The following is a 12,801-nucleotide window of genomic DNA, read 5'->3' on the forward strand; positions in this document are numbered from 1 at the left end:
TGTGCTTTGATACAGCACTTTGGGAACATCCAACTTCTTTTGCAATTACCTTTTGAGGCTTTCCCTCCTTATGGAGGGTGTCAATGATGGTTTTCTGCACAACTGTCAGGTCAGCAGTCTTTCCCATGATTGTGATTCCTACTGAACCAGACTGAGAGACCATTTAAAGGCTCAGGAACCCTTTGCAGGTGTTATGGCTTAATTAGCTGATTAGAGTGGGACACTTTGAGCCGAGAATATTGCACCTTTTCACAATATTCTCATTTTCTGAGATTGTGGATTTGGGGTTTTCATGAGCTGTAAGCCATAATCATCACAATTATGACAAATCACGGCTTGAACTATCTTGCTTTGCATGTAATGAGTCTATGTCATATATTAGTTTCACCTTTTAAGTTGCTGCACTGAAATAAATGGACTTTTGCACGATATTCTAATCTTTTGAGTTTCACCTGTATGTATGTATGTATGTATGTGTGTGTGTGTATATATATATATATATACACACACACACAAACACAGGCACAGCACAACAACAGTGGAGGTGAAAAAACAAAAAGGTGCAGTTTATTTACAATATTTACAGGAAAACGCCAAACCAAAAAGAAACATCAAATAAAATCCTGGCCAACTTGACTACTTACTGTACAAACAGCTTCCCTAGCTATCCACTAGGTACAGCCTGATGCTATACCTAGTCGCTGGTAGTTGGAGGCTAGCCACACAGGCTTTTGGCTCCCTGCACACAGATAATATGTTGCTCCCGAGTCAGTTCAGGCACAGATCTGGTTCCAGGTTGGAGCCACTCCCTAAGCAGGCTGGGAAGTTTTATAACAGCCTTAATCAGCCCACTACCTTCAGCTGGGCTCATTACCTCAGTGCCGAAGGCCTCAGCACTTCCCCCCCAGTGGAACAAATCCCCATGGAGTCTGAAACCTTGGACAAATGTATCGTCCATCTAGGACGCAACCAGGTGATTTCAGCTGCCTACTGTCAGTACACACGCACGCGCACACACGCCATAGCATAATGGCCAATGACCGGTAAAGTAAATAACATTGGTTATCTCATTATGACACCAGAAAGTGGGTGGGATGGATTAGGCAGCAAGTGAACATGTTGTCCCTGAAGTTAATGTGTTTTTGAAAAATGGGCAAGCATAAGGATTTGAGCAACTTTGATAAGGGCTAAATTGTAATGACTAGACGATTGGATCAGTGCGACTCCAAAATTGCAGCTCTTGTGTGATGTTCCCAGTCTGCAGGGGTCAGGACCAAACAAAAGTGGCCCAAGGAAGGAAAACCGGTGTCATCGGCGGCCAAGGCTCATTGATGCACGTGGTGGGGCAAAGACTGCCCTGTGTAGTTTGGTCCAATAGAAGTGCTACTAGAGCTCACACTACTGAAAAAGTTAATGTTGGTTCTGATTGAAAGGTGTCAGAACACACAGAGCATCGCAGATTGTTGTGTATGGGGGCTGTGTAGCCGCAGACCGGTCAGGATGCCCATGATGACCCGTGTCCACAGCCAAAAGTGCCTACAATGGGCACATGAACCCCAGAACTGGACCACGGAGCAATAGAAGAAGGTGGCCTGGTCTGATGAGTCGTGTTTTTTGTTTTTTTTGTTATATCATGTGGATGGCAAGGTGTGTGTCACTTTCCTGGGGAAGAGATGGCACCAGGATGCAGTATAGGAAGTAGGCAAGCTGGAGAAAGCAGAGTGATGCTTTGTCTAGTGGAGTCCATGTCTCAACAAGTCAGGGCTGCTTTAGCGGCAAAAGGGGGACCTACCCAATAGTAGGTGGCTGGTCATACTGTTTTATGGCTGGTGTGTGTGTTATACATCTCGAAATAAGTATTCTATAAACTCTTTGATGGTAATAACCTTGTTTTTTTTTTTGTTTTGGTTTTTTTCTTGCCCCGTTACTTCTGTGGGAATGACTGGTGTGGTATGCTGTACTCCCAAGCTGACAGCAAGAAGAAATCCAATCTAATGATGTCTTTGTTTGAGCATGGACCAGAGCCCTTACCTTGGTTGGGGAAAATCTCGCAGCTTGGGCCTATATCTGGTACAGTGGAACTAATAAGATGTTACATTTCAGTTGCCCACGTTTTAAGAATCAGTCTGTGAGGCTATAGAGCCGTTTTCTTAACCACTTCCAGTCCGGACACTTTCAGCCCCTTCCAGTCCGGACACTTCCCCCCCCTTCCAGTCCGGACACTTTCCCCCCCTTCCAGTCCGGACACTTTCAGCCCTTTCCAGTCCGGACACTTTCCCCCCCTTCCAGTCCGGACACTTTCAGCCCCTTCCAGTCCGGACACTTTCAGCCCCTTCCAGTCCGGACACTTTCAGCCCCTTCCAGTCCGGACACTTTCAGCCCCTTCCAGTCCGGACACTTCCCCCCCCTTCCAGTCCGGACACTTTCCCCCCCTTCCAGTCCGGACACTTTCAGCCCTTTCCAGTCCGGACACTTTCCCCCCCTTCCAGTCCGGACACTTTCAGCCCCTTCCAGTCCGGACACTTTCAGCCCCTTCCAGTCCGGACACTTTCAGCCCCTTCCAGTCCGGACACTTTCAGCCCCTTCCAGTCCGGACACTTTCAGCCCCTTCCAGTCCGGACACTTTCAGCCCCTTCCAGTCCGGACACTTTCCCCCCCTTCCAGTCCGGACACTTTCCCGCCCTTCCAGTCCGGACACTGTCCCCCCCTTCCAGTCCGAAAAATTCCTGCCACTGACACCAATGATGGGGCACTATTCCTGCCACTGACACCGATGATGGGGCACTATTCCTGCCACTGACACCGATGATGGGGCACTATTCCTGCCACTGATACCGATGATGGGGCACTATTCCCCCCACTGATACCAATGATGGGGCACTATTCCCCCCACTGATACTGATGATGGGGCACTATTCCTCCCACTGATACCGATGATGGGGCACTATTCCTGCCAATGATACTAATGATGGGGCACCTATTCCCCCCACTGATACTAATGATGGGGCACTATTCCTGCCACTGATACCAATGATGGGGCACCTATTCCCCCACTGATACTTATATGGCGAGTATAGCCCAAACACTACATTTTAGCAGGAAAAGTAGGGGGTCGTCTTATACGCCGGCAAATACGGTACTGATGCTTTTTTCAAGTGTCTCATTCTTGCATTTGCTTTTAATTTGCATTTGCACTGAACTTTCACCTCTGTACATCTTGCATTTGCTGTGCCAGTGTAGAGATCTGCTGCCCTCTAGCATCTGAATTTGTAAATACAGTGGGGAAAATAATGATTTGATCCCCTGCAGATTTTGAAAGTTTGCCCACTGACAAAGAAATGAAAGGTCTGTAATTTTTTTTATCGGAAGTGTATTTTAAATGACAGAGACAGAATATTAACCAAAAATCCAGGAAAAACATGATACAAATGATATAAATTGAGTCGCAGTTCTGTGAGCAAAATAAGTATTTGATCCGCAAACAAAACATACTTGGTGGAGAAACCCTTGATGGCAAGCACAGAAGAGGTAAGATGTTTCTTGTAGTTGGTTCCCAGGTTTGCACACATCTCAGGGGGGATTTTGGTCCACGCTAATCTAATGATCTCTAAATCCTTCAGGTTTCTTGGCTGTCACTTGGCAACTGGAAGTTTCATCTCCGTCCATAAATTTTCCATAGGATTAAGGTCTGGAGACTGGCTAGGCTATTCCAGGACCTTAACTCCTTGGTGCCGGCACCTCCCGATCCTTTAAGGATTTCAGAAGCCGGGAGGCGGGTGGGGTTTTTGGGTCATGTGACTGCCGTGATTTGCTGTCACATGATCGGGAAAGGTTCCGATCACAAGAGGAGATCGGGACCTTTCCGTGAGTATCAGACATGTGTGCTGGGGGCGCACGTACTCAGCACGGTTTTTTTAATTGCACGCAAATGTGCAGCCACATATATAAATCCTGTATAATAATAATAATCACGTATATATATATATATATATACATGATTTTGCCGCTGTATATGTACTGTGGCTGGTCGGCAACTGGTTAAAATTGGATCTAAAAATGTTGTTTTTGTTTGTTTTAATAAAAAAATGTCAAACTGAACTTCTCTGTGCAATGGTTTTGCACAGAGCAGTCTCAAGCCTCTTCTGGAGTCCCCCACCGATGAGGTGCAGAGTCTATGGAACCACCTTGTGTTCTCCAGGGCTCTTTTAGGTGGAGATGGGTTGCGCTACAGACAATGTTTCCCAAGTTGGGCTTCTCTAAATCTCTATGGTGCTAAACAAACACATAGTAATGGATTGAAGATTCAAAAAACATTGGTCCTAGGAAGACTAAAGGAATAAATGTTGATTTTGATGTAAACTGTTGTGCAAGTTTTGCTGTTCCTACTCCTTTCCTCCCTACTCTGCCACTAATGCAAAGCTGTTTTATTTTGGAAGGGGAAGGGGGAGTGGGTACTTGGTTTTGACAAGTACTCACTCTCACTTCTGCTGCCATTGCCTGGGTGATCCCAGAGGAAATTTGTCCCGCTCCTCACCTCCTGCAGTCTCCTGGGACAGTTCAAAGTTCCTAGGAAGCTGCAGGGCCACTCACAGATCACAGTGCAGCTCGTGCATTCGTGGTGGGGAGCCAGCTGTGAAGCCACAAGGAGTCACAGCAGGCTTAAAACAGTCTTTAGTCAGATCCCATGTAAGGTGCTCCGATCCCATGTAAGGTGCCCCGGTCCCATGTAAGGTGCTTCGATCCCATGTAAGGTGGCATCGTGATTGACCTTGGATCTACTTCAGGGGGACATTTTTTTATTTTTGTTTTTAATAAAGGATTTGTCAAACAATGTCTACTGTCATTTTTTACACTGCACTTTTTTTTGTGAATGAGCAGCGGTACCTTGTACCCCATACTCATTTACATAGAGGGGGTCCGGGATCTGGGGGGCCCCTTGTCCCCACAAAAGCTCCCCACCATGCTGAGGACATGTGGCCTGGTATGGTTCGGGGGTAGGGCGCTCACTCGTTCCCCTTCCTTTCCTGACCTGCTGGCTGCATGGTCGAATAAGGGTCTGGTATGGATTTTGGGAGGAATGCCCACACATTTTTTTTTTATTTTGGCGTGAGGGGTTCCCCTCAAAATCCATATCAGACCTGAAGGGCTTGGTATGCATGGGGAGGGGGGAACCCTACGCTGTTTTTTTTAAACAAATTTTAATTGCTGGACAATGCCGCTGACAGCTGAAACATTGACAAAGAAATGCCCGTAGCGGAAAAGAAAAAAGAATTAGCGCAGGGCAGGCATGACTAGGCCTAGAGTGGGAAGGAAGAATAGAAAGGGTTAAGTATAGTGCCAGGGGGTTTGAAAAGTATACCTGGGGAGCTGGTTGGTAGAGGGAGAGCGTGGGTGGGCTCTTCTGCATCTTACGGTGGGGTGTCCTGGTGGGGGGCGTCAGTCGGAGCTGGACGTTGGTGAGAGAGCTTCCCTCCCGCTCTCCCTATTTAGTGAGTATTGTGTTCCTCTCGGGGGGAATGGGGGGTTATTTAGTTTCATGGGCGGTTGTTGGTCTTTGGAGGCGGTTCTTATCTTCGAGGTACAGATAATGGTGTGGGACCCATCGATGGTATGGGATGCCCGGGGACATTCCAGTTAACCAAGGTATAACTGGAAGGTGGTGGTGCTGCACTGCAGATGGTATGGTTGTCTCTGAGCTGGTTGGTTGCGGCTGGAGGCCTTGTGTAATATGGTTGTCTGCAGGTGCATTTCAGATCATTTTTGGGGGGTGCCTTCGAAGACCAACAGCAACTCTGTATGTTTCTGTTATAAGGAATGGTTGGTGTGTTAAAACGTGTTTGTTAATAAAAGGCCGTGTTGGCCATTTTACTCCAAAATTGGTGTCATGTTTTCTTTAAGTATAATTAAAAGGGGGGGATCTGGATGAACCTATCTCTGGTGCACTAGTCATGCCGCTGACAGCTGAAACATTAAATAATGTTTTCTATATTAAAATACTGCATTACTTAATAATATAACTTATGCAGTATTTTAGCAGCTGTGCGGTATCTTACGATTTGCTGTGGTATCTTATCTAGTGAATTGTCCCCTCTGATTCGAAGGTCACAGTTGAATTTTCCTTAGGTTCGAATGTTCAACCGTGAAACGAACAGGGGGGGGTGTTTGGCCCATCACTAGTAAAGTGCTCTGATCCCATGTAATAGGTCATGATCCCATGTAAAATGCCCTAATCCCATGTGCCTTGATCCCATGTGCCCTAATCCCATGTAAGGTGCCATGATCTCATGTACAGTGCCATGATCCCATGTAAGGTGCTCTGATCCTATGTAAGGTGCCCTTATCCAATTTAAGATGCTCTGATCCCATGCAAGATCCCCTGATCCCATGTAAGGTGCTCTGATCCCATGTAAGGTGCCCTGATCCCATGTGCAGTGTTCTGATCCCATGTAAGGTGCCCTGATCCTATGTGCAGTGCTCTGATCCCATGTAAAGTGCCCTTATCTCATGTAAGGTGCTATGATTCCTTGTAAGGTGCCCTCATCCTATGTGAAGTGCTGTGATCCCATGTGCCATGATCCCATGTAAGGCTCTTTGATTCTGTGTGCCATGATCCAATGCACGGTGCTGTGATCCCATGTAAGGTGCTGTGATCCCATGTGCCCTAATCCCATGTAAAGTATTTTGGTCCCATGTAAGGTGACCTGATCCTATGTGCCATGATCCCATGCAAGGTGCTCTGATCCCATGTAAGGTGCCCTGATCCCATGTAAGGTGCTCTGACCTCATGTGCCATGATCCCATGTAAGGTGCTGTGATTTCATGTGCCCTGATCCCATTTAAAGCGTTCTGATCCCATGTGCCCTGATCCCATGTAAGCTGCTGTGATCTCATGTACCCTGATCCCATTTAAAGCGCTGTGATCCCATGTGCCCTGATCCCATGTAAGGTGCTTTGATCCCATGTACCTTGATCCTATGTAAGGTGCTCTGATCCCATGTAAGGTTCTTTGATACCATGTGCCCTGATCCTATGTAAGGTGCTCAGATCCCAGGTGCCCTGATCCTATGTAATGGGGCCCACTGTGTGCACTGTTCCCAAGTGATGTGCCTTGCTGCCTCCCATGTAGTGTGCTCTGTTGCCCCCCCCCCCCCCATACTCTGCTTATCTCAAGTTTTATCCAGAGTTTAGCAATTTTTTTTTTCAGAAAAAAGCAAGCACAAGTCTTACAATAAACATGTATATTTTAATATTGATTCTATTTTTTAATACTATTTAAAAAATAATTGCTGTTATATCAACAGCTTGCTGATCAAACCAATGTTCTGTGAGTTGTACATCTCAACATTACTTTATGGGTTCCCCGAAATCTCCAACTTTTTCCAGGGGTCCCTCCAATGTAAAAAGGATAAGTAACACTGCTCTGGTGGAACCTAAAGCCCCATATAGCCAGGTTGAATATTGGCTGAAATCAGCTGGTACAGTAGTAGATAACAGCTGACATTTGGTCTGTGTGTACAAGTCATTATTTGACAGAAGCCGATGTTACAGATGGCTTCTGTCGAACGAGCATGCTGGAAAGTCAGTAGCTGACTGACATCCGATCAGTGCTTTCAGCCAATGGCTGCGAGCGCTGATCGTGTGTGTTCTGAAAACAATAGCTCAGTGGGGAGATTGCGGTACTATCATCGCATCGATTGTACAAAGAACTTCTCACAAGCTCCTCAGTTTTTTTTTGTTCAGCCCAGATTACAGCGTGTACCAAGGAACCCTGGTTGAGAGAGGCTGCACTAAAGTGTACAGGAGGGTGCACACCTTTTTTTTTTTTCCACAATAGGTATTACAAAGCACATTCTTATTTAAGCTGCACAACTGCTTTAATAGCAGACTTTTCAAAAGTTCCGACCAGGTCAAACCAACCACTTCAGAACATAATATTCAAAAGTTCCGACCAGGTCAAACCAACCGCTTCAGAACATAATATTCAAAAGTTCCGACCAGGTCAAACCAACCGCTTCAGAACATAATATTCAAAAGTTCCGACCAGGTCAAACCAACCGCTTCAGAACATAATATTCAAATGTTCCGACCAGGTCAAACCAACCGCTTCAGAACATAATATTCAAACGTTCCGACCAGGTCAAACCAACCGCTTCAGAACATAATATTCAAAAGTTCCGACCAGGTCAAACCAACCGCTTCAGAACATAATATTCAAAAGTTCCGACCAGGTCAAACCAACCGCTTCAGAACATAATATTCAAAAGTTCCGACCAGGTCAAACCAACCGCTTCAGAACATAATACAAAACATGCCCTGGTAGTTTTAATTTCCATACCTAAGGAGTCTAGAGGTCTAAAAATACCATCAATTTTGCCCTGTCTGGAAATAATGCAAAATACGGAGCGTGTTTACTGCATAGGTACATTGTTAGACAATAAGCCATTTTTCCATGCAAATTATGCGCAGGTGTAGGAATGCCTTTGAAGCTCACGTGTGGGGCCTTTTAGACATTTTTTTTATTGCATCATACCAAAAGACTGTTATTACCAATCTCACAATCTCTGAGGGGAAGCAGCGATGCTCTGATTAGTTGAATCATTGTTTATTGCGAACTTGATTGAAGGAGTTGTTGATTAGAAGATCTCTCCTCCCCGTAGCCTGGCTTTGGATTGGCTACATCTGGATGGAGCGGTGCTTGCTTCTGTGAAATACTCCATGCTGGCAGTGACCCATCCACCTCCACCAAAAGAAAAACAGCAGAAACGGCTCCATTTCTCCTACTCTGCTGCTGACTAAGGCTGAACAACGCAAGTCTTGCCTGAACCACAATATTCAAAGAATATCTCCAGCCTTGATTGTTTTGGCGAACACTCAGGAATTTCCTTCCTCGTCTGAGGGCCTGGAAATTAATACTTGATGTGTTTTTAATTTCTTTTTTCTTAACAAGAAAATTGAGTGTTCTTTTTACCCTGTTTAAAACAAGAAGTATTCCCAATCCTTTGGATCCTTCCAAATGCAATGTAAGACATCCTTTGGAAACCAGCAACTGGCAATACAGATGGTGCTAGAAGACTATTGGCTTTCGCAAAGAGCTGGTCCGCCATCAGGGGGGCATCAGTAGTAGATGGTGTGGGCGGCCCCTGGGATTAGGGAATTAGTAACTGCCTATCCAAATTTCAATCTAAATCCATGTGGTGGTATGACCCATAAACTGCTCTGTTGAGAAAGGAAGACAAAATATATTAGCAAGGGTAAAGGCAGCTACATGGATTAAGAAGAATATATCTAAGTATGAGCAAAACAGTTTTCACATACCTATAAAATTGTGACATCCACACTATCTTAGCCTCTTGCCAATGTAACACATATGTGCAGCGGCAAAGAGGGTGGGCTTTAATGCCCACACACTACACATATGTTTCCTTGGGTGACGGGAGTTTCTGTGCTGAGAGTTCACTCAATGCATGCTTTCAGCACAGTCTTTGACATCTCCCAGGCACTCTAGTAATGATCGGCACTGTGACAGCCATTCACAGCATGTAGAAAGAACGTCCCAGGTGTCTCACATCCAGCAAAACCCAACAATCTGTATGGTAAAAGCAGCCTCAGCCCAGGCTCCATCCAGGCCATGCGCCTCAACGCGTTTCGCCCTGCCCAGTCATGAACATTTCATATGTATTCATTTTTTTAATTGAGGTTTATCACTGTCATAAGAGAGCTCACATTCCCCTTTAATGAGAGCCTAAATGTAAAGATAGGTGCTCTTGAAGGGCTTAGATCTTTAATGTCTCAAGTCCATCTGGATTGGCATAACCCCAAATACCACCAAAACTATCCCAGACTCCTCTGGACTGTCCCAGGATTTTAACAGAATCCTGGTATCCCGTGTGTCTAGGACCGAGAGATGGAGCGCACAGTTCCAGCTCTTTGCAGACGAACTGATCTCCTGCTTGACAGAGTCTACTCAGTCCAGGTAGCAGAAGGAGGAGGACGAAGAGAGCAGATTCGCGGGACAAGGACTGCAGTGCAAGGTAAGTTTTGTCCACTGACACCATTGTTTACTTTCACCCCCTACTGGGTGCTGTTGTTCCTCCCCACCGCCCTCTGGGTACTATTGTAAACCAGCCCACAGGTCACTACTGATTCCCCCCAATACACACTGGTACCGTTACTGACCACTATTTTTTCCACACCCAGTTCTGTGCACTACTGTTCTCGCCCACCTTTCACAGTCATCTAGGGTATTTTTATTCCCCTCGCCCTCCGCTGGGCAACATTGTTCTCTCTACTTTGGCTGGGGACTAGTTTTCCCTCAACCAAATCTTCGCATTGTTGTTCCTCCCATACCCTGCTTATAACCTCCCCCCCTCCCCAGAGCATTATTGTTCCCTCCCACCTCCACTGGGCATTATTGTCCCCCTTGCTAAGGTTTACTATTCCCTCCACCACCTTCTTAGCACCAATATACCTTCTGACCCTCTCTGAGCATCAATATTGCTCCCATTATGTTCCCCGAGCGCCGCATAGAGAGGGGGTGTCACCAATCTCATCTGGTCTTCTCACCCTGCAGCTCCCCTGAAGCCAGATCTTCTCCACATCACAAGCACTAGAGCTGCAGCAAGGATTCATGTAGCAGAGCAGCGCTTGTGATATTGATGAGATTGGATGCTAGGGGACGTTGGAGCCACGTTCTTCTTTCACAGACCTGAAGTGAAGATTAGTTAACACACAGTGGACTATCAGCAATGTCCCTGCGCTCCTCACAACATAAGTCCTGCCCCTTCTAGAACTGTGGGGCATTGTCTATGGGATTGTCCCAGGATTGAAGCATAATCCTGGTGTCCTGCTGATCCAGGTCATGTCCTGAAGTCCAGGGCTGAATCTCTTGTTCCAGCGCTCAGCTCTGATCTATGCACCTACTGCCTGGCAGTGTGATCTCACCAGCAAAGTAAGGGCCCCATGTTACACCCTTCTGACCCCTGTATGTTTCACAGTCCTGACCCTGCACTTTATATGCTGTGTCATATACAGTATGTATAGTACGTGATTACCTAATTCTGACCAAGACATTTATTGTCTCTCTCGTGTCCAGTTGCTAGATAGTTCCCAATTATTTAAACGAACCAGACAAGGTGTTCACATCTATATCCTGTAAGCAGGGAACTACAGTGGGGCAAAAAAGTATTTAGTCAGCCACCAATTGTGCAAGTTCTCCCACTTAAAAAGATGAGAGAGGCCTGTAATTGGCATCATAGGTAGACCTCAACTATGAGAGACAAAATGAGAAAACAAATCCAGACAATCACATTGGCTGATTTGGAAAGAATTTATTTGCAAATTATGGTGGAAAATAAGTATTTGGTCAATATCAAAAGTTCATCTCAATACTTTGTTATATATCCTTTGTTGGCAATGACAGAGGTCAAACGTTTCCTGTAAGTCTTCACAAGGTTGGCACACACTGTTGCTGGTATGTTGGCCCATCCTCCATGCAGATCTCCTCTAGAGCAGTGATGTTTTGGGGCTGTCGCTGGGCAACACAGACTTTCAACTCCCTCCAAAGGTTTTCTATGGGGTTGAGATCTGGAGACTGGCTAGGCCACTCCAGGACCTTGATATGCTTCTTACGAATCCACTCCTTCATTGCCCGGGTGGTATGTTTGGGATCATTGTCATGTTGGAAGGCCCAGCCACGTTTCATCTTCAATGCCCTTGCTGATGGAAGGAGGTTTGCACTCAAAATCTCACGATACATGGCCCCATTCATTCTGTCCTGTACATGGATCAGTCGTCCTGGTCCCTTTGCAGAGAAACAGCCCCAAAGCATGATGTTGCCACCCCCATGCTTCACAGTAGGTATGGTGTTCTTTGGATGCAACTCAGCATTCTCTCTCCTCCAAACACGACGAGTTGTGTTTCTATCAAACAGTTCTATTTTGGTTTCATCTGACCATATGACATTCTCCCAATCCTCTTCTGGATCATCCAAATGCTCTCTAGCAAACTTCAGACGGGCCCGGACATGTACTGGCTTAAGCAGGGGGACACGTCTGGCACTGCAGGATCTGAGTCCCTGGCGGCGTAGTGTGTTACTGATGGTAGCCTTTGTTACGTTGGTCCCAGCTCTCTGCAGGTCATTCACTAGGTCCCCCCATGTGGTCCTGGGATTTTTGCTCACCGTTCTTGTGATCAATTTGATCTCACGGGGTGAGATCTTGCGTGGAGCCTCAGATCGAGGGAGATTATCAGTGGTCTTGTATGTCTTCCATTTTCTAATTATTGCTCCCACAGTTGATTTGTTCACACCAAGCTCCTTGCCTATTGCAGATTCAGTCTTCCCAGCCTGGTGCAGGTCTACAATTTTGTTTCTGGTGTCCTTTGACAGCTCTTTGGTCTTCACTATAGTGGAGTTTGGAGTGTGACTGTTTGAGGTTGTGGACAGGTGTCTTTTATACTGATAACAAGTTCAAACAGGTGCCATTGATACAGGTAATGAGTGCAGGACAGAGGAGCCTCTTAAAGGAGAAGGTACAGGTCTGTGAGAGCCAGAAATCTTGCTTGTTTGTAGGTGACCAAATACTTATTTTCCACCATAATTTGCAAATAAATTCTTTCCAAATCAGCCAATGTGATTGTCTGGATTTTTTTTTCTCATTTGTCTCTCATAGTTGAGGTCTACCTATGATGCCAATTACAGGCCTCTCTCATCTTTGTAAGTGGGAGAACTTGCACAATTGGTGGCTGACTAAATACTTTTTTGCCCCACTGTATATGTAATGATCGAATTTACAATTTTGTTCT

The 12,801-nt window shown here is 45.8% G+C and overlaps 1 protein-coding gene across 1 annotated transcript in view; it reads left to right on the plus strand.

Annotated features, from left to right (window-relative positions):
- The window catches only part of LOC149442179 (integrator complex subunit 14-like), a 90,727-nt gene that overhangs the window by 15,417 nt on the left and 62,509 nt on the right, over window positions 1-12,801 (plus strand). Inside the window, exon 6 of the mRNA XM_089656410.1 lies at window positions 1,935-2,070. Within this exon, the coding sequence (XP_089512536.1) occupies window positions 1,935-2,070 (136 nt within the window). The remainder of the gene's footprint in view (window positions 1-1,934; window positions 2,071-12,801) is intronic.

Source organism: Staurois parvus, unplaced genomic scaffold (assembly GCF_062004578.1).
Source record: "Staurois parvus isolate SC_StPar_1 unplaced genomic scaffold, SC_StPar_1.0 ptg000903l, whole genome shotgun sequence".
In the NCBI taxonomy this organism is placed as follows: Eukaryota; Metazoa; Chordata; class Amphibia; order Anura; family Ranidae; genus Staurois; species Staurois parvus.